Genomic DNA, 20,360 nt, shown 5'->3' with positions numbered 1-20,360 from the left:
TACCGTAGCGTGTAGCTCCTAAGATATATAGCTACCTGCCAGATGGTGCCTGGAATGTACACAGGGCTAAGATTTAAACTGAGCCATAACAGAATATATTATAAAGGAAAGGAGGAAGGGTACTCACATAGTGCCGCCATCAGTGTGAACAAATGGGTCTGAGGCAATCCTAATAAATCCCCCCACCCTATAAATACCCTACAGCCCTAGTCCAAACAAGGGGGGGACCAATCACCAGTGAAGATAGTCCAGGGAGCGGCTATAAGGTAAATGCTGTTATGTGTGCGCTCCACAGTGGAACGCACGCCAGCATGCATAACACAGGCCGGAAGCCGGGCGGATATCCGGTATGTGAAGCGCCGCCAGCCAGTTACTATGTGGCTGGCATAAGGCGTGCGTTCCAGGGTGGAACGCAAGCCGAAGGAACGCCTCTAAGCTGAAACCGGACTTGGTGTCAGGTACATGGGGCGCTTCAGCCACATCCCTTTTATGGCAAGAATAATATTGACCCCACATATATGGCCCTAAACAAGTCAGAAGATGGTCTATAATATTTAATTCATGATAGAGCTAACCTGAGCCAGAATATGAAATAACGGACATGGCAATGATGATGGACTATGGTAAATCAGGAGGGGGAAGATAAAGTGCAAATGATGCTAAACATAAAGTAATGAAAAAAAAATATATATATATATATATATATATATATCCTCAGATATAAAACTAGGCCACCCTTGATGATAACAAGGATGCCCATATTAAGATGTGCGAAGATGGAGGGCCACATCATGTATATATTACCTTCGGGTCCTTCACGCACCCTGGCTAGATAACAAGGAATCTATAATATTTATACTGAGGGCCACAAGTGCAAAAGGGACAGCTCCAGGGCAGGGAGGAAAAGAACCCCACAACGGGGCCAGGACAACAATAATACAGGAAGGATCCTCGCTGAAAACAGTGAAAAATAGAGTAGAAAAATAGGAGGTCCGTATTCATAGAAAACATGAAAAAGTAAGGCGTTTATTGAGTCCACGAGGTGATTGGGAGCGGAACCTGTCTATCCACTCACTCTCCTTCTGTAGAATACGCCTGTCCAGGTCGCCACCTCTTGGGGAGGGGGACACGAGTTCAAGTACAGTGAACCGGAGAACAGAAGGATCCCCCCCATGGCAATCATTGACATGAGTAGCCAAAGGTGTCGGCTCCTTCTTGATGACATCATTGATATGTTCAAGGATTCTTCTCCTGAACTCCTGTATGGTCTTTCCCACGTAATCCACTTGTGGGGTAGTTATACTGCCCTGGCATTCTAGGGGCCCTAATGTGTGGTAAGTAGTTTGAAATCAAAATGTGTAAAAAATGACCTGTGAAATCCTAAAGGTGCTCTTTGGAATGTGTGCCCCTTTGCCCACCTAGGCGGCAAAAAAGCTTCACACATGTGGTATCGCCGTACTCAGGAGAAGTTGGGGAATGTGTTTTGGGGTGTTATTTTACATATACCCATGCTGGGTGAGAGAAATATCTTGGCAAAAGACAACTTTTAGGAGGGCATTTTTAGACATTTGTATCCCAGACTTCTTCTCACGCTTTCGGGCCCCTAAAATGCCAGGGCAGTATAAATACCCCACATGTGACCCCATTTTGGAAAGAAGACACCCCAAGGTATTCAATGAGGGGCATGGCGAGTTCATCGAATTATTTTTTTTTTGGCATAAGTTAGCGGAAATTGATTTTTTTTTTTGTATTTTCTCACAAAGTCTCCCTTTCCGCTAACTTGGGACAAAAATTTCAATCTTTCATGGACTCAATATGCCCCTCACTGAATACCTTGGGGTGTCTTCTTTTTGAAATGGGGTCACATGTGGGGTATTTATACTGCCCTGGCATTTTAGGGGCCCTAAAGCGTGAGAAGAAGTCTGGAATATAAATGTCTAAAAAATTTGTATTTGGATTCCGTGAGGGGTATGGTGAGTTCATGTGAGATTTAATTTTTGAACACAAATTAGTGGAATATGAGACTTTGTAAGAAAAATAAAATAAAAATAAAATATCTATTTCCGCTAACTTGTGCCAAAAAAAATGTCTAAATGAAGCCTTAGAGGGGGGTGATCAATGACAGGGGGGTGATCAATGACAGGGGGTGATCAGGGAGTCTATATGGGTGATCACCCCCCTGTCATTGATCACCCCCCTGTAAGGCTCCATTCAGACGTCCGTATGTGTTTTGCGGATCCGATCCATGTATCCGTGGATCCGTGAAAATCATACGGACGTCTGAATGGAGCCTTACAGGGGGGTGATCAGGGAATCTATATGGGTGATCACCTCCCTGTCATTGATCACCCCCCCTGTAAGGCTCCATTCAGACGTCCGTATGTGTTTTGCGGATCCTATCCGTGGATCCGTAAAAATCATACGGACGTCTGAATGGAGCCTTACAGGGGGGTGATCAATGACAGGGGGGTGATCAGGGAATCTATATGGGTGATCACCTGCCTGTCATTGATCACCCCACTGTAAGGCTCCATTCAGACGTCCGTATGTGTTTTGCGGATCCGATCCATGTATCCGTGGATCAGTAAAAATCATACGGACGTCTGAATGGAGCCTTACAGGGGGGTGATCAATGACAGGGGTGATCAATGACAGGGGGGTGATCAGGGAGTCTATATAGGGTGATCAGGGGTTCATAAGGGGTTAATAAGTGACAGGGGGGAGGTGTAGTGTAGTGTAGTGGTGTTTTGAGGTACTTTACTGAGCTACCTGTGTCCTCTGGTGGTCGATCCAAGCAAAAGGGACCACCAGAGGACCAGGTAGCAGGTATATTAGACGCTGTTATCAATACAGTGTCTAATATACCTGTTAGGGGTTAAAAAAATCGCATCTCCAGCCTGCCAGCGAACAATCGCAGCTGGCAGGCTGGAGATCCTGTCTCTTACATTCCGATCGTTCACAGGAAATCACGGCTCTCGCGAGATGACGCGTATATGCGTCACTCTGCGCAGCGCTGCCGCCTCCGGACCGCGGATCTGCGTTAGGTGGTCCGGAGGCGGTTAATGACCGCCATTGTCAATTTTGCCGATGGCGGTCATTAGCTGCGGGTCTCCGCTGTTTGAAACAGCGGAGACCCGCTGACCATGACGCCCGATGCATGCGTGCGCCATGTTTGCACTTCTTTTCTGGTACTTGAAAATTACTTTTAACCCCTTCGCTACCAGCGCCCTACATGTACAGCGCTTATAGCAAAGGGATTAAAAGTAATTTTCAAGTAACAGAAAATATGCACACAAATAATTGTTAAAGAGAATCTGTCACCACAAAACGCAATGCAATCTGCAGGCAGCATGTTATAGAGCTGGAGAAGCTGAGAAGATTTATATATATTTTTTGGGGGGGAAAAGATTCAGTAAAACCTGTTTTATACATTTTTATGTTTGCTTTTTCCACTTCCTGTGAAGAGCTATCGGTACAGGAGGAGGAGTTATCAGTGACTGACAGCTATCTCTGTATGGACACTTATACACACAATGCTATCAAGCACTGATAACACCAACTCTCAGAACCGATAGCTGTTCACAGTAGGCTCGTGTTCAAACATATGCCAAAGTAAAAAAGTATAAATAATTCTAAACGTTAGTTTTTTCCACCTGATATTAAATGGCATCTTTCAGCAGATTTGTACCTGTAAGACCTGTTACATGTGCGCTTGGCAGCTGAAGGCATCTGTGTTGGTCCCATGTTCATAAGTGCCCACATTGCTGAGAAAAGTGATGTTTTAATATATGCAATAGGGGCATTGCCGTTGCAGAGAGAGCTGAGCCCATCGCTCCTAGAGGCTCATTAGCATATATTAAAACATAATTTTTCTCGACAATGCGGGCACATATGAACATGCGACCAACACAGATGCCTTTAGCTGCCATGTGCACATGTAACAGATCAGCCAGTGTTATAGGTACAAATCTGCTGACAGATGCCCTTTAAGAGGTCAGTATGCACTGGGTCAAGTGAAGTTTAGAACTGGGGAAGTATCCTACAGATTTGCTTAAAAGGGGTTAGCCCACAAATGTAAAACTTTTGAAATTATTTTACTCTGAGGACTTTCCTTTCTGTGGGTGGGCAACAGCTCATTAAGCACCTCCCAGTATGCATTGCAATTGGCTATTATTAACAACTTCCTCCACTTCATAGAAAATAGTCCCTTATGTATAGTCCCAGAAATGCATAGGTTATGTAATGCCTTCCATAATTTACACCTCCACTTTCTAGAGAGGTTAGCTATACATTTCTAGGGTGAATTAGAAGGATAAACAGCAGGGGGTCCTACCAGAGGGAAAAAAGTATATGTAAAAAACAGTATTTTGATTGCAATAATACTTAATTTGAAATGCCCCATTCTTGCATATTAATACCTTTGGTGAGATCAAGCCTTTAAGTTGGCTTTACCAGTGGTGGTATTTATAGCATATTGATAGGATGTGCCCTAAATGTCTGATGTGGGGGTTCAACTTCTGGGAACCTGAGAGAGCTAACTTTGCCAATTCAGTATCTTCCTTACACTACAATAAAGAATGACTGGACCTCCCACCGGTTGAACCCTAGTCATATGCTGGATGTTATTTAACCCTTTAAGGCCCAGCGGTTGTTTTTTTGCGTTTTTGTTTTGCGCTCCCTGCCTTCCCAGAGCCATAACTTTATTTGTCTGTTCACATAGCCATTTTTTTTTTTTGCGGGACAAGTTGTACTTTCCAACGCCATCATTTAATATTGCATATGATGTAGTGGAAAGTGGGAAAAAAATTCCAAATGAGGTGAAATTGCAAAAACAAAAAGCAATTCCACCACAGTTTTACAGTTTTTTTTATTTACAACATTCGATGTATGATAAAACTGACCGGTTAGTTTTATTCTACACGTCAGTATGAATCCGGAGATACCTTATATGTATAGTTTTTCTTGCGTTTTAATAGTGATAAAAAATACAAAAGTGGGAAAAAATCTGTTTTATTTTTTTGTCGCCATATTTTGACCCCTATAACTTTTTTGTAAATATGTGTACGGAGCTGTGTGGTGATGGATCATGTGATGAGCACAGTGATGTCACCACAGGTCCTTTGACAGGTCCTGAAGAAAGAACAGGATACCGGCAGCTACGCGATCAATTGGAGGAGGTGGGTACATTTTATTTTATTTTTTTAACCCTCAATTGACCTTCTACTAAGCATTCTGTATTAACCTTCTCCCGACCGACTAACGCAGGGATGCGTCCTGCGGGCGGTCGGGTTGTTCCTCATTGACTCGCCGGCGCGTCATCCCGCGAGAGCCAGATTGCAAGTTAATCTACAGCCTGCCACAGCGATCATTCACTGGCAGGCTGTAGATGCGATTCTGTTAACAGCGTCTAATATACCTGCTACCTGGTCCTCTGGTGGTCCCTTTTGCTTGGATCGACCACCAGAGGACACAGGTAGCTCTGTACGTTGCACCAATCCCCACAATACACTACACCCCCCCCCCCCCCCCGTCACTTATTAACCCCATATAGACTCCCTGATCACCCCCCTGTCATTGATCACCCCCCTGTAAGGCTCCAGTCAGACGTCCGTATGTGTTTTGCGGATCCGCAAAACACTGACACCGGCAATGTGCTTTCCGCATTTTGCCAGAACTATATAGAAATTGCCTTTTCCTGTCCGCAATTGCGGACAAGAATAGGACATGTTCTATAGGCTCTACAAAAAAACGCAGTGTTCGCCCGATCAGGCCTGATCTTGTGCGCACGTTTGCGTTCAGTCCACCCCACCGCAGTGACAGACTTTTTTTTTTCTGATCACTGTAAAAACACCGTAAAATTGCTGCGGCGCTATAAAGATCACTTTTGAGGGGCATGGCGAGTTCATAGAAGATTTATATATTTTTTTTGCACAAGTTAGCTGGCTGTAAAAAGTGTCACACGTGTGGTATCGCCGTACTCAGGAGAAGTAGGGCAATGTGTTTTGGGGTGTATTTTTACATATACCCATGCTGGGTGAGAGAAATATCTCTGTAAAATGACAACTTTGTATAAAAAAATGGGAAAAGTTGTCTTTTACAGAGATATTTATCTCACCCATATTTATGCAATAAACCGTATAAGTAGTGTAGTGCAGAATTGTAAAAAGTGGTCTGGCCATTAAGGGGGTTTAAGCTAGGGGAGCTGAGGTGGTTAAAGAATGCTATTATTTTCCCTTATAACCATGTTATAAGGGAAAATAATACAGTGAATAGACTTTCACTTTCATCCTAGCAACCATGCGTGAAAATCGCACCGCATCCACACTTGCTTGCAGATGCTTGCGATTTTCACGCAGCCCCATTCACTTCTATGGGGCCTGCGTTGCGTGAAAAATGCACAATATAGAGCATGCTGCGATTTTCACTCAATGCACAAGTGATGCGTGAAAATCACCGCTCATGTGCACAGCCCCATAGAAATGAATGGGTCCGGATTCAGTGCGGGTGCAATGCGTTCACCTCACGCATTGCACCCGTGCGGAAATCTCGCCCATGTGAAAGGGGCCTAAGGGTGAATAGGACAAGGGTTCCAGCCCCTAAGGGGGCTAATAGTAAGTAAAAAAAGACAAAAAACACTAAGGCTACTTTCACACTTGCGGCAGTGTGATCAGGCAAGGAGTTCCGTTGTCAGAACTGCCTGCTGGATCCACCGATCTGGATGTGACTGAAAGCATTTGTGAGACGCATCCGGATGCGGATCCATCTCACAAATGCATTGCAAGAACGAATCCGTCTCTCCGCTTGTCACGCGGAAGGACGGATCTGGCATTCCAGTATTTTAAATGATGGATCCGGCACCAATACATTCCTATGGGGAAAAATGCCGTATCCGGCATTCCGGCAAGTCTTCAGTTTTTTTCACCGGAGATAAAACCGTAGCATGGTACGGTTTTATCTTTTGCCTGATCAGTCAAAATGACTGAACTGAAGACATCCTGATGCATCCTGAACGGATTAAACGCCATTCAGAATGCATGGGGATATGCCTGATCAGTTATTTTCCGGTATAGAGCCCCTGTGACGGAACTCTATGCCGGAAAAGAAAAACGCTAGTGTGAAAGTACCCTAAAATATTAAGTTTAAATCCCCCCTTTCCCAATTTTACATATAAAATATCTAAACAATAAATAAATAAACATATTACATAGCGCTGCATCTGAAAAGTCCAAACTATTAAATTATTTAAAAATATCTCCTATGCGGTGAGCGCCGTAACAGAAATAAATAAATAAAAACCATGCGATTCGCCATTTTCTAGTAACCTTGTCACCCCCAAAAATAGGATAGGACTGTTCTATTATGGGCCGAACGTTTCATAAAATGCGAAATGCACGCAGCTTTTTTGGGTGTTTTTTCTTTCTTCGTGGTATTAAGTATCGCAATACTTTTTTATGGTGACGAAAGCGAATCAAAATTTTGGTATCGAAACAACCGTTCGATCGGCGTAGCGTTGTCACACTAAAAAATTTTTGATTCGGTTTCGATTTGGCGACTAGAAATTTTATTTGGCTCCTAAATTTTTCAGTTCAAGAGCCAATGGCTACTAGGTATTTTTTTTTAGTCTTGAGCACTGCCCAGAGGATTGATGACTGGCCTGATTTTGTACAGGCGGTCATAGGCAGGATCACCTTGGGGGGGACATGCTGCATTATCTGGATAATGCAGGCATTTCCGAATGGCCTCAAAACGGGAGCGTGTCATGGCCGTACTGTAAAGTGGGGTCTGGTAGAGGACGTCCCTACTCCAGTACAGCCTGACACAGTTTTTTTTTTTTGGACTAGGCCCATGTGCAGCACGAGGCCCCAAAACGTCCTCATCTCGGCTGCACTTACCGGAGTCCAGCCACTGGCCCTAGCCAAAAAGGTGCCCAGGTGTTGAGCAATGAACTGTTGGGCGTACAAGTTCGTTTGCTCCACCATCAGATTCACAAAGTTGTCACTGGAAAAAAAGACTAAAATAGTCATATTCAGTGAAGCCCACTGTGGGACTCTGGATTCCTGGTTGGCCAACAAAATAAGGAATCGCAGGCTCAAAATCCTCTGGGGTACACCATGCAAGTTCACCGGTAGGGGGCTCAGGTGGACTTATCTGGTGGGCCGGAAAACTAGTACGAGCACCAGAGCTGCTCGTACTAGTGTGGGCCACAGGGTCCCTGGCATGGCGGTCCTCTTGCTCCGCCTGGCAGCGCCTCAGCCGCCTTGAGGGGCTCATCATCATCGCTAGATGATTAGGAGGACGTGGATAACGAGAGGAAAGTGGGGTCATCCTCGTCCTCACTGGGGCTCTAGGAGTCGAAGCAAGCTGGGTGTATGCCTCCTCAGCCGAGAACATCCAGCGGGCCATAGGGGAGTGTGTGTGTGTGCGTGCCTGTGTGGAAAACTTTATTTAGTGTGTGTGGGGGCACGGGTGTTCATGGACTTTGTCCTAAACCTAACAGAAAAAAAAAAAAGGCAAAAAAACTGCTGATCAGCGGTGGGGTGAGCGATGTGCTAACAGTGGCCGGACGCTAAGAGTGCCGGCCAAATTTAGCGTACGTAAAAAAGGGGGGCAAGCTGCAGCACCCCTGGGGGTCTAGGGTCACACAGCTGTGCCGTGGACCCCAGACACCCGATCAGGGTGATGCAACAGTGAAACATTTTTTTTCCGACGCTCCTCGCTCCCGAACACAGAATGGAGGAGGAGAGGAGAGCTGGGGGGAGTTAATGTCACCATCACCTCTCAGGATCGCAGGATGGTGATTGGTGGTGTATTATCACACCACCGATCACCATCCTATTCCGGATTATCGGGTCACCCGAATAACCCGGAAACGCAGCAAACCGCAGGTTAATTGACCTGCGGTTTGCTGCAATCGCTGATACGGGGGGGGGGGGGAGTTCACAGGACCTCCCCTTCGGCATTGTGACAGAGTTCCTGCTGAATGATTTTAGCAGGCACTCCGTTCCGCTTGCCGCGCGGCGGTATATACACATGACGTACCGGTACGTCATGTGTCCCCAACAGGTTAAACACGTTCATGTACAGAACTGGGCATGAAAGGGTTATGGAAAAGTAGTCTGTTGTATGCATCTTTATAAAATTCCAGTGGAAAACACGTATACTGGCATTGTTACATACACATTCAGGACACTGAACATTACATATGCATGGTTTTCCGTCCTGACCCAGACGGTGCTGAAGAAGCCATTTATTTATATTTATTCAGGATTTGGCTGTTTATGGCAGCTCTAACGTTATAAATGGTTTACTAATTTAAAGCATCTGTGTGGATTTATTTTCATGTGATATTGCTGAGATTTGAATATTAGTTCCATATTTCTATCTCCGGATGGTGATTTTGTGAAATGAGTAGACCCCTTCCACACCCTGCAGCACTGAAGGGGTTTGGGGGGGGGGGGGGGGGGGGGGAGCTATATATTAAACTTGTCTGAAACAGCCAAGTGGTTTTCTGACATCATCTCCATGAATTTACAGAGACCGGACCTCTAGATCTTGGGGAAAAATTGATTTACAGGAGGTGAAAAAACCTCCAGACTCGAGTCGGGAGTCAGGGGATTAAGGTTGCATGTGAAAATGTTTGAGCATTTTAAAACCTTAACATCTTGACTAACGGCTTTGGGGTCTCATTTACCAAATGTTAACAAATCTGATACAAAATCTGATTGCCAAATGTAATCCTAGTTGAGGAACATGAGCCAGAATGGCTGGTTGCCAGTTAAAGTCTAGCAGTGGTGTAATGTTTTAATTGCACTTTGATATGTCCAGGAGAATGGGCTAAGAAGGCAAGAGAACAATTTAAGAATACGTTTCATGTGGCTTTTTTGTGATTAATGCAGACTGATCACAGGTGGAGACAGTAAATCGGAAAACTCAAAGTGCTGTGGCATAGATAACCTCAGCTGTTGTTTTTGTCAGAGCAAACTGGGCTTGGTGGTTTTTGCACTGATTGGAGTTCATCGCTGCCTTTGCGTGCTAAGCCAACTTTTGGCTTCATGCAAGCAGGAAGAGAGGAAAGCAGGGAGACCCCATTAACTATCCATTTGCAGAACATCCAGACCTAAACTCTCAATACACAAAGAGCTACAACGGTAGGAAGTTGTTTCACATCCGAGCCAAGATAAGGTCCTGGAGGTTTATTATTTTTGCTGCTTGATAGCATCAGCCTGGCGAACAACGGCCAGAGAGGGAACAGCAGATCTCCATCCCTAGGGGATGACAGGAGGAAAGACAGACAGATAACCAAGTGCCGACAACTTGAGTCAGAGCTCCCAGAGGAAGTGTTGGTTTCAGCAGTTGAAATGTATATGCAGAAGTCCAAATCTAGGCATGCCGAGGTGGCATTGTTATGTTCAGTGAGAAGGAGGAAGGTGTGAGGGTCCCTGCGTTCCTAACAGATGTAGGAAATTATGGAATCATTTTTGTTATTGATGTATTTTGGTCAGCTTTGACAAGCCATGTTTTTCCACTTGTTTGCTCCAAATTCGTCTGGCCTGCACATCAAAAGATATGTATTTCTGCCAAGTAAATATTCCTTTTTTTTATGCCTTGTGTTTGAGTGAAGATCCGGCATATATAAGCATTCAGGTGAAGATTTGTCTACTTCTCATTTTGGTGGGAAGACGAAAGCTCAAGTGAAAAAACTGAAACGATTATGCTTTTTAATGATTTTGCCAACAAGATTACCTTGTTTTTGTTCATTTCTTATCCTCTGGGCATATCCGTGGGGTTTCCAACCCTGCATTTTTGGCAGGACACCACACACTTCATTGTAGTTCACAAATAAACAGGCTCTTTCTTGATAATTGAATTAATCCACTTTAAATACCTTACCTCCTTGATTACACATCACAGAAGCTCAATGCTTTCACCATTGTTGTTAACAAGAATCATCCATACAATGGTGTACATGCTTGGACAATATTGCATGCCAATATGGCAGTATCATTATTATCTTTTGTATCTATGGATGTGAAACATTTAGAAATTCCAGGTTCAGGGTCTTATAGCGCTTTCACCCTTCTGCTCTATTAGCTCAATTTATGTAAGAGTAAAAGAAAGCAGGCACCACAATATCAATTAAAGAAAAGGGTGCTGTCCATGTGTAAAAACACCACAACCAAGTATAATAATAAAGGGCACATGGAAAAATGGCGCACACCAAAAGGTCAAATGTATTGATATTCAAAACATGATCACAAACAAAGAAAAAACCTTTAAAAACAATTACACAGGAAGTATGCAGAATGAATAATTGGTAAGCCCGTACCTCCCACCTTCAATACAATGGACCCCTAATAAGCTAATATATTATAGTGAGACCCAATATCTAGTACCTGAATCAGGCAAAATCTATTTATGAAAAATTACTAGTGACCAGTGCATTTAAAGTGCTGATGATTCCTAGAAGTGCAACAACAATGTCAAATATTGTAAACCTGAAAACAGATGCAAAAGTTAGTGCTATATGAAATAATATACAAATTCCGACTTGGTCATTCCAATAGATACTGGTCTGACCAATTGGTTAAAGTGAAAGGAACAGAGCGCTGCCTGCGGCTTCATCAGGGGTGAAATTTCAGTTTAGACGTTTTCTTGAAAATTTGAAAACTTACTTTTATACAATTCTAAGCCTTCTAACATCCCAAAAAAATAAAATGACATTTAGAAAATGATGCCAACATAGAGTAGACACATAATTAATAACTATAGTGTGAGGTATTACTATCATTCTTAAAACAGAGAAATTCTAATTTAGAAAATTGATAATTTTACAACATTTTCAGTAAATTTTGAATATTTATTTTTTATAAATAAAGGTAAAGCATACCAAGCCAAATTTACAGCTAACATGAGATACAATGGGAGAGCTCTATAAAGACAGGCTTACCCACAAGCGCCTCTTAATATATTAGGCACATCTCTGCCCTGCCGTGCACCAGATGCTGAAGTGTAAGCCAGCTACAGGCTGGCCTAGACTTCAGCTATACCTTCCACCACCGAAACACATCGGGAAAAGTGGAGAGAGGCTTAAAAAGTCGCAAATTATGGCATAAAGAAAGAGCATAGTTAATGTCCCTCAATGTATCTCAGAATCGTTTAGATAAGTAAAAGAATTCCAAAGTTATTAGCACTTTATGTAAAGTAGCGTGTCAGATTTTTAAAAACAGGCCTGGTCAGGAAGGTGAAAACTGGCTTGGGGTTAATATTATGAAGCCCTGTAATAAATAAATAGAAAAACTGCTGGCTTTGTTTTTTTTAGGTTTTTTTTTTTTTTTTTTAGCAACAAATGCATTTTTGGTATGTAGATTTGTCCGTTTTTGGTGTGGACTTTCACCTAAAATCCACACAAAAACATGTGCAATCCACCTCCAATTGATTTCATTGGGAAAACTGCATGTAAATTTACACAGCGTGATTAAAGGGAACCTGTCATCAACTTTATGCTGAACGTACTGAGGACAGTATAAAGTAGTGACAGAAATGCTGATTTCAGCGGTGTCTCACACATCAGCTAAAAGTAAGTGGTTGCCGAGAATCGGCATCATAATCATTGCAGCCCAGGCCTTGAAAAGAGTCAAATCTCGCGAGATAGAGTGTGAACTCCCGCGATCTTTTGAAGTTACTCCCGCAAGATTTAAACTTGCTTGGCTCGAGGAGAGCAACGAGCACGCCGGCAAATACTCGGAGCTCCGTAGCAAGCGATCGGGAGATTTCTGGACTATACGGTAAGCTGAATACCGATAAAGATCTTATACGTATTGGCAAAAAGGACATTTAAAGAGTGACTTTAGATACAGTGTTACCCGAATTCATCGGATAATATACGATTATATTGCGATTCTATGATAAGTGCGCTGTGAACACCTGAAGTGACATTTCACTTTTCTACCCTTGGACAGAGTTATAGAAGAAACTTGTATATGTAGAAGCGGTGGCATGTCAAGTGTGGGTTGTTCAAGTTTAACCATTTTAAACTTTCATATACTATATGCCATTGTATGCTATCCTGATTGTTTTATTGTTTTAGATATTTCATGGGGATATGTATAGGGATTGTATAATACATTTTTCTGCATACTTCAATCTGAAACCAAGTGCCTGAGTGCTCGCTCATTCTTTCTACTTCATTAAGAGTCAAATCTACCTGAGAAGAGTCCTGGTTATTCATAATCTCCTGCACTCTCACCCATCTGCTGATGATTGGCAGTTCTCTCCTAGATTGAAAGGGAGAAAACTAGGTAGAAGACAGTCATCAGCAGGTGGGCAGGGAGAGCAGGAATTCATGAATAACGATGACTCTTTTCAAGGCCTGGGTTGCAATGATTATGATGCTGGTTCTCGGCAACCACTTACTTTTAGCTGATGTGTGACACACCGCTGAAATCAGCATTTCTGTCACTACTTTATACTGCCCTCAGTACGGTTGACATAAAATTTATGACAGGTTCCCTTTAAAGCACTGTTTTCCTTTGTTTATCCGAGGCTCCAATCCTGAGTTATACTTTTTCCTTATATGCAAATTAGGCCTTTGGTGCAATGAGGGCACCACCTTTGCTTTTATTGCACCCACACTCCACTCCTTTCTGTGGCCAGCCTCTTCCTTGCAGCTTGGCCACTGCCTGGCCCTGTCAATCAAAGCAGTTTGGGAGGGGCTGGCTAAAGAAAGGAGCGGAGCTTGGGTGCACCAAGAGCAAGGATGACACCCTTGTTACACCAAATGCCTAATTTGCATATAAGTATCATAACTTGTAAATGAAACCTCAGTTCAACAAAAGAAAAAGAGCTTTTTAATCAGGTGAACCACAGTTATGTGTTTGGATGGGGAAGGTTGCGGGTGACAGACTTCTTTTAAACACCACAATGCGGGGGGGAAAAAAATTAGATGTTCATTCTTGATGTGGAGTCTACGCCAAATCAATATCCAAAGTTTCTGTTGAAATGTGTTGGGTCAAAAAACTGTCAAATTTGAAAGCAGATTCCACTCCATTTGTTTTTCACCACAGAAATAATCTCTGTGACCTTACTCCTTACGTTTTTGGAAAAATTCTAGCAACTTCTATTTCTGTTCTTTAGGTCGTGCCCCTGATACTAAGTCTCTGAATTTAGACAAGGTTGGTGTCATTGTTGAACCAGAGACTGGGAAAATCATTGTGAATGATTCAGAAGCCACATCAGTCCCCAACATATTTGCTATTGGTGACATCACTGAGGTATTGTATAATTTATTGATTAAAATAATAGTTTGTCTCTTTTGGTGATGTTGTTCTTTAGGATACTTGAGAGATATAACTTTAAAGGGGTTTCTCAAGTCAATTGGAGCAGTTCTGCAGTAACCAGGCACTTTCACTGCAGAGTATTTTCGTTACTGTGCTGAAGCCAGTAAAAAACGCTATATGCTTATATGCATTGGATCACTATTAGTACCTCCAAGACATTTTATTGTCATGTTTTATATACAATGCATTCGGAAAATCTTCAGACCTTTTTACATTTTTATCGAAAAAGAAAAACTCAAGTATTGTGTTGACATATAAATACTTGGTTGAAGCACCTTTGGCAGTGCTTACAGCCTCCAGTGTTTTTCGGAATGATGCCACCAGGTTTGCAAACCCGGATTTGGGGATTTTCTACCATTCTTCTCTGGCAATCCTCTCTTCTGTTGGTGGACAGCCATTTTCAGGTCTCTCCAGAGATGTTCTGTTGAGTTTAAGTCAGGTCCTGGTTGGGCTACTCAGGGACATTTACAGAGTAAGCCATTCCCATGCTGTCTTGGCTGTGTGCTTAGGGTCATTGTCTTGTTGGAGGGTAAACCTTTGGCCCAGACTAGGGTCCAGAGCACTCTGGATCAGGTTTTTATTAAGAATATCTTAGTACTTTACTCTAGGGCTGCAGCTAACGATTATTTGAATAATCGATTAGTTGCCGATTAATTTCTACGATTAATCGGGAAAAACGACAAAATTACAAAACAGAGAGGTTTATATGATCTTACTTGAAAAATTATGTTCAAAGGCCATATTAAAACAAATTGTGGACGACACTATTATGGGGGCTCTGTGGACGACGCTGTTATGGAGAGGGGGATCTGTGGGTGGCGCTGTTATGGACAGGGGGATCTGTGGGTGGCGCTGTTATGAAGAGGGGGATCTGTGGGTGGCGCTGTTATGGAGAGGGGGATCTGTGGATGACGCTGTTATGGAGAGGGGGATCTGTGGATGACGCTGTTATGGAGAGGGGGATCTGTGGGTGGCGCTGTTATGGAGAGGGGGATCTGTGGACAACGCTGTTATAGAGAGGGGGATCTGTGGACAACGCTGTTATGGAGAGGGGGATCTGTGGGTGGCGCAGTTATGGAGAGGGGGATCTGTGGGTGGCGCAGTTATGGAGAGGGGGAGCTGTGGGTGGCGCAGTTATGGAGAGGGGGATCTGTGGGTGGCGCAGTTATGGAGAGGGGGATCTGTGGGTGGCGCAGTTATGGAGAGGGGGATCTGTGGGTGGCGCAGTTATGGAGAGGGGGAGCTGTGGGTGGCGCAGTTATGGAGAGGGGGATCTGTGGGTGGCGCAGTTATGGAGAGGGGGATCTGTGGGTGGCGCTGTTATGGAGGGGGGGGATATGTGCACTGTTATGGGCATAACAGTGCACAGATCCCTTTCCCCATAACAGTGCACAGACCCCCCCCTCCCCATAGCAGTGCCATACACAGACCCCCCCCCCTCCCCATAGCAGTGCCATACACAGACCCCCCTCCCCATAGCAGAGCCATACACAGACCCCCCTTCCCATAGCAGTACCATACACAGACCCACCTCCCCATAGCAGTGCCATAGACAGATCCTCCCCCCTCCCCATAACAGCCCCGGCCCCGATGCTTAGTCGGACTAATCACTGCATGTTTATTTTACCTTTTACAATGACGCTCCAGTAGCAGACAGAGCGGAGAGGCGGCGTAACGTCACTCACTCACGTGACGCACCTGCTCCGCCCACTTTATGAATGAAGGAGGCGGAGCAGGCGTGTCACATGAGTAAGTGACGTTACGCCGCCGTCCGCTCTGCTTGGCTGTTACAGGAGCGTCATTGTAAAAGGTAAAATAAAGATGCAGTGACCGCCCGCCCGCATAGCAACGAATCGGCGATTATTCGATAACTGGATTCGTCGACAACGAATCCAGTTATCGATTATAATCGATTACATCGATTAATCGTTGCAGCCCTACTTTACTCCATTCAGCTTTCCCTCAAACCTTACCATCTCCCTGACCCAGCCGCTGAAAAATACCCCAACAGCATGATGCCACCACCATCCTTCACTGTAGGGATGGTATTGGGCAGGTGATGAGCAGTGCCTGGTTTCCTACCAACATGATGCTTAGAATTGAGGACAAAAAGTTCATCTTCTCGGTCTGAGAGTCCTTTAGGTGCTTTTTTCCAAACTCTATGCAGGCTTCCATGTGTTTTTTTTTTTTTTTTTTTTTTTTTTTTTTACTGAGTAGAGGCTTCATTGTGACCACTCTGCCATGAAGCCCAGATTGGTGAGCTGCTGCAGTGATGGTTGACTTTGTGGAATTTTTTCCCATCTGCACACAGGATCTTTGATGCTTAGCCAGAGTGACTATTGAATTATTGGCCACTTCTCTTACCAAAGCAATTCTCCCCCAAGTACTTAGTTTGGTGGGAAGGCCAGCTCTAGGAAGAGTCATGGTTCTTCCAAATTAATTCTTAAATTGAATTGTTGAGGCCACTGTGCTCATGAGAATTTTTTTCTACCCTTCTCCTCATCTGTGCCCCCGCACAGTGCTGTCTCTGAGCTCTACAGGTAGTTCTTTCCTCCTCATAGTTTGGTTTTTGCTCTCTCTGATATTCATTGTCAGCGTTGACTCTTTATGTAGACGGGGGTATTTCCAAAACTTGTCCAATCAACTGAATTTACCACAAGTGGACTTAATCAAGCTGTACAAACATATCAAATATGATCAAGAGAAATCGGAAGCCCCTAGAGCTTAATTTCAAGTGTCATAGCAAAGGACCTGAATACTTATGTCCATGCTGTTTTCACTTTCTTATAATGGATTATCATTATGGAGTGAAGATTGACGGAGGAATCTTAGCACAGGTCCGCAATATAACATAATGTGAAAAAAATTGAAAGGGTCTGAAGACTTTTCAAATGCATGCTAACCATAGATAGAAGATAGACATTTCCATTGAGTTTGAGTAAAGGCCCCTTTATACTACTCAATGGAATAGACGTTTGTCAGGAATGAAGCGTGCTATTTTTTGCTGATGGCAAACAATTATTTAGGTGTCCGCACCAACGATTTTATTACTCAGTAAACAAGCATTTCGGTTGTTCATCAAGTAATTGGTGCGACCTTTACACCGGTAGATTATCTCTAACGAGCATTCGTATTCGGGCAGTGTATTCGGGGCCTTTACATAGATATTCTGGAGAATTTATTATCAGAATTGCTTCCTATAGCTACAGGAGTGATCTGATAATATGCAAGGCTGCTGAGGGAATTCATATTCCCTACAGCCCTAGAACAATGCCAGGTCTTACCTGGTGGTGTTAACTATTACCTGTCTTTACCTGGCCCCTTTACACTGCCCGAGCATCGGGCAAATCATCGCTAACAAGCGTTCATAGAACCGCTCGTAAGCAATGATCTGCCGGTGTAAAGGTGCCGCTGAATACCCGATGTATGTACGAATTGCCGGGTAATAGGATCGTTTGTGCGGTCACCTAAATCATTGTTTGTGGGCAGCAGATTGTGCTATCTAAACTGTACCCTGTTGCCGACAAACATTGATTCTGTTTGGGGACGAGCGATGGCATTGGTGTCTAAGCACTAAGACCCCCGTTGTTCACTAGAACCAGGAGAGGGAATCCCACGCATATCATACTCCTTCTCCTCACTGCAGAAGATGGGCTCAATAGAAGTCTGTGAGTCCGTCTGGATTCCATCCTCTGCAGCGAGGAGAGAGTGTGATATGGTGTGCTTCTCTCTTCTCATTCTAGTGATCGGTGGAGGTATCAGCACTCAAACCCCACCAATCATAACTTTTGTCTCGATGACCAAGTTTTACCAGAACTCAGTGACCCTTTAAATCTTTGATTAATATGATTTTAGGAGTCCATTGGGTGGACCTACTCAATAAATGACATACTGGCCTTAGGAGTGTCCATTGTACTCCAAGATGCCCTCTTACACATTAGTGTATTGTCAGCCAGACAGTTTAATGTGTGTGGGGAGCTCCCGACACTCCCCCCACAGCTGATGTTGGAGGAGAGATGAATCGGATGAAGTGAATATTTTCGCCCAATTCTCTTGTTCTCCCAGAAGATAAGCCCCCAACCAGAAGTGTCTGCCAGTGGTGTTCTCCTCTCTCCCCATTGGCAGTAGATATACACTTGGCTGAGCTGAACATGTCTACATATGGGGTCGGGAGAGAAGGCTGTCGTATAGCTGACAGCTATTAAAGTATATATATCATTCTCCTCAAGTGTTCTATGCCATGTCGCATGTAGATTATACAGCATTTTCCTAGTGACAGGTTCCTTATAAATAAGTGATACTTTGACTTCCTCAGGATATAATATATATTCCCTCAGGATGTGTTCTAGTCAATAGTGAAGAAAATCAATGCCAATCAGCACAATAGCCCCTCATTCATATTGTCAGGGGGAGCCCATTGATACAGATTGAGATGCCATTGTTTTGTACTGGAGTGCAGTATCTGCAAGGATGTTTGCATAACTATTAGCCCTGGACTAACGCATTCATCTTGTATCTGCCTTTTTACTCTCTACAATGCTTGAATGCCAGGGTACAACTTATGTTTCCTGCTGTAGTGATGGCTGCCAGCCGTGTCCTATCCAAGTGGCGGCGAGGAGTTGTAGTAGTCACAGCAGAATAACTGAACCCTATGCAGTGTACATCTTACTAGTATAGATGTATAAATGTATTTAATTTATATTATGTGTTTTTTCTTCATCTTTCGGCACTTTTTGGGTGCACCTTAGAGGGCAGTCAACTATATTATCTAGCATGGTAATCAGATCTGACATAATTACTGTACATGGTGCTAGAACATGGATTTTCTATTTTGCAGGGTCGCCCGGAGCTGACGCCAACAGCCATTGCTGCTGGAAAGCTTTTGGCGCGTCGCTTGTTCAGGCATTCCAGTGAACTAATGGATTATGACAGTGTAAGTAGATTCATGATTTTGTATCAGTTTTTATTCCTTTTTTGTACCTCCAGCTCACCTTAAGCCCTACACAGGGAGTGCAGAATTATTAGGCAAGTTGTATTTTTGAGGATTAATTTTATTATTGAACAACAACCATGTTCTCAATGAACCCAAAAAACTCATTAATATCAAAGCTGAATATTTTTGGAAGTAGGTTTTAGTTTGTTTTTAGTTTTAGCTATTTTAGGGGGATATCTGTGTGTGCAGGTGACTATTACTGTACATAATTATTAGGCAACTTAACAAAAAACAAATATATACCCATTTCAATTATTTATTTTTACCAGTGAAACCAATATAACATCTCAACATTCACAAATATACATTTCTGACATTCAAAAACAAAACAAAAACAAATCAGTGACCAATATAGCCACCTTTCTTTGCAAGGACACTCAAAAGCCTGCCATCCATGGATTCTGTCAGTGTTTTGATCTGTTCACCATCAACATTGCGTGCAGCAGCAACCACAGCCTCCCAGACACTGTTCAGAGAGGTGTACTGTTTTCCCTCCTTGTAAATCTCACATTTGATGATGGACCACAGTTTCTCAATGGGGTTCAGATCAGGTGAACAAGGAGGCCATGTCATTAGATTTTCTTCTTTTATACCCTTTCTTGCCAGCCACGTTGTGGAGTACTTGGACGCGTGTGATGGAGCATTGTCCTGCATGAAAATCATGTTTTTCTTACCTTGCAGACTTCTTCCTGTACCACTGCTTGAAGAAGGTGTCTTCCAGAAACTGGCAGTAGGACTGGGAGTTGAGCTTGACTCCATCCTCAATCCAAAAAGGCCCCACAAGCTCATCTTTGATGATACCAGCCCAAACCAGTACTCCACCTCCACCTTGCTGGCGTCTGAGTCGGACTGGAGCTCTCTGCCCTTTACCAATCCATCCATCTGGCCCATCAAGACTCACTCTCATTTCATCAGTCCATAAAACCTTAGAAAAATCAGTCTTGAGATATTTCTTGGCCCAGTCTTGACGTTTCAGCTTGTGTGTCTTGTTCAGTGGTGGTCGTCTTTCAGCCTTTCTTACCTTGGCCATG

The 20,360-nt window shown here is 43.5% G+C and overlaps 1 protein-coding gene across 2 annotated transcripts in view; it reads left to right on the top strand.

Annotated features, from left to right (window-relative positions):
* Nucleotides 1-20,360, top strand: part of TXNRD2 (thioredoxin reductase 2) — a 137,564-nt gene that overhangs the window by 76,496 nt on the left and 40,708 nt on the right. For both annotated transcript variants that reach the window (XM_044275570.1, XM_044275571.1), the window contains exons 12-13: nucleotides 14,134-14,270; nucleotides 19,174-19,269. In XM_044275570.1, coding sequence (XP_044131505.1) covers nucleotides 14,134-14,270; nucleotides 19,174-19,269 — 233 coding nt within the window. The remainder of the gene's footprint in view (nucleotides 1-14,133; nucleotides 14,271-19,173; nucleotides 19,270-20,360) is intronic.

Source organism: Bufo gargarizans, chromosome 1 (genome assembly GCF_014858855.1).
Source record: "Bufo gargarizans isolate SCDJY-AF-19 chromosome 1, ASM1485885v1, whole genome shotgun sequence".
In the NCBI taxonomy this organism is placed as follows: domain Eukaryota; kingdom Metazoa; phylum Chordata; class Amphibia; order Anura; family Bufonidae; genus Bufo; species Bufo gargarizans.
The sequence above is the reverse complement of the archived record's forward strand: the minus strand, read 5'-3'. Positions and strand labels throughout refer to the sequence as shown.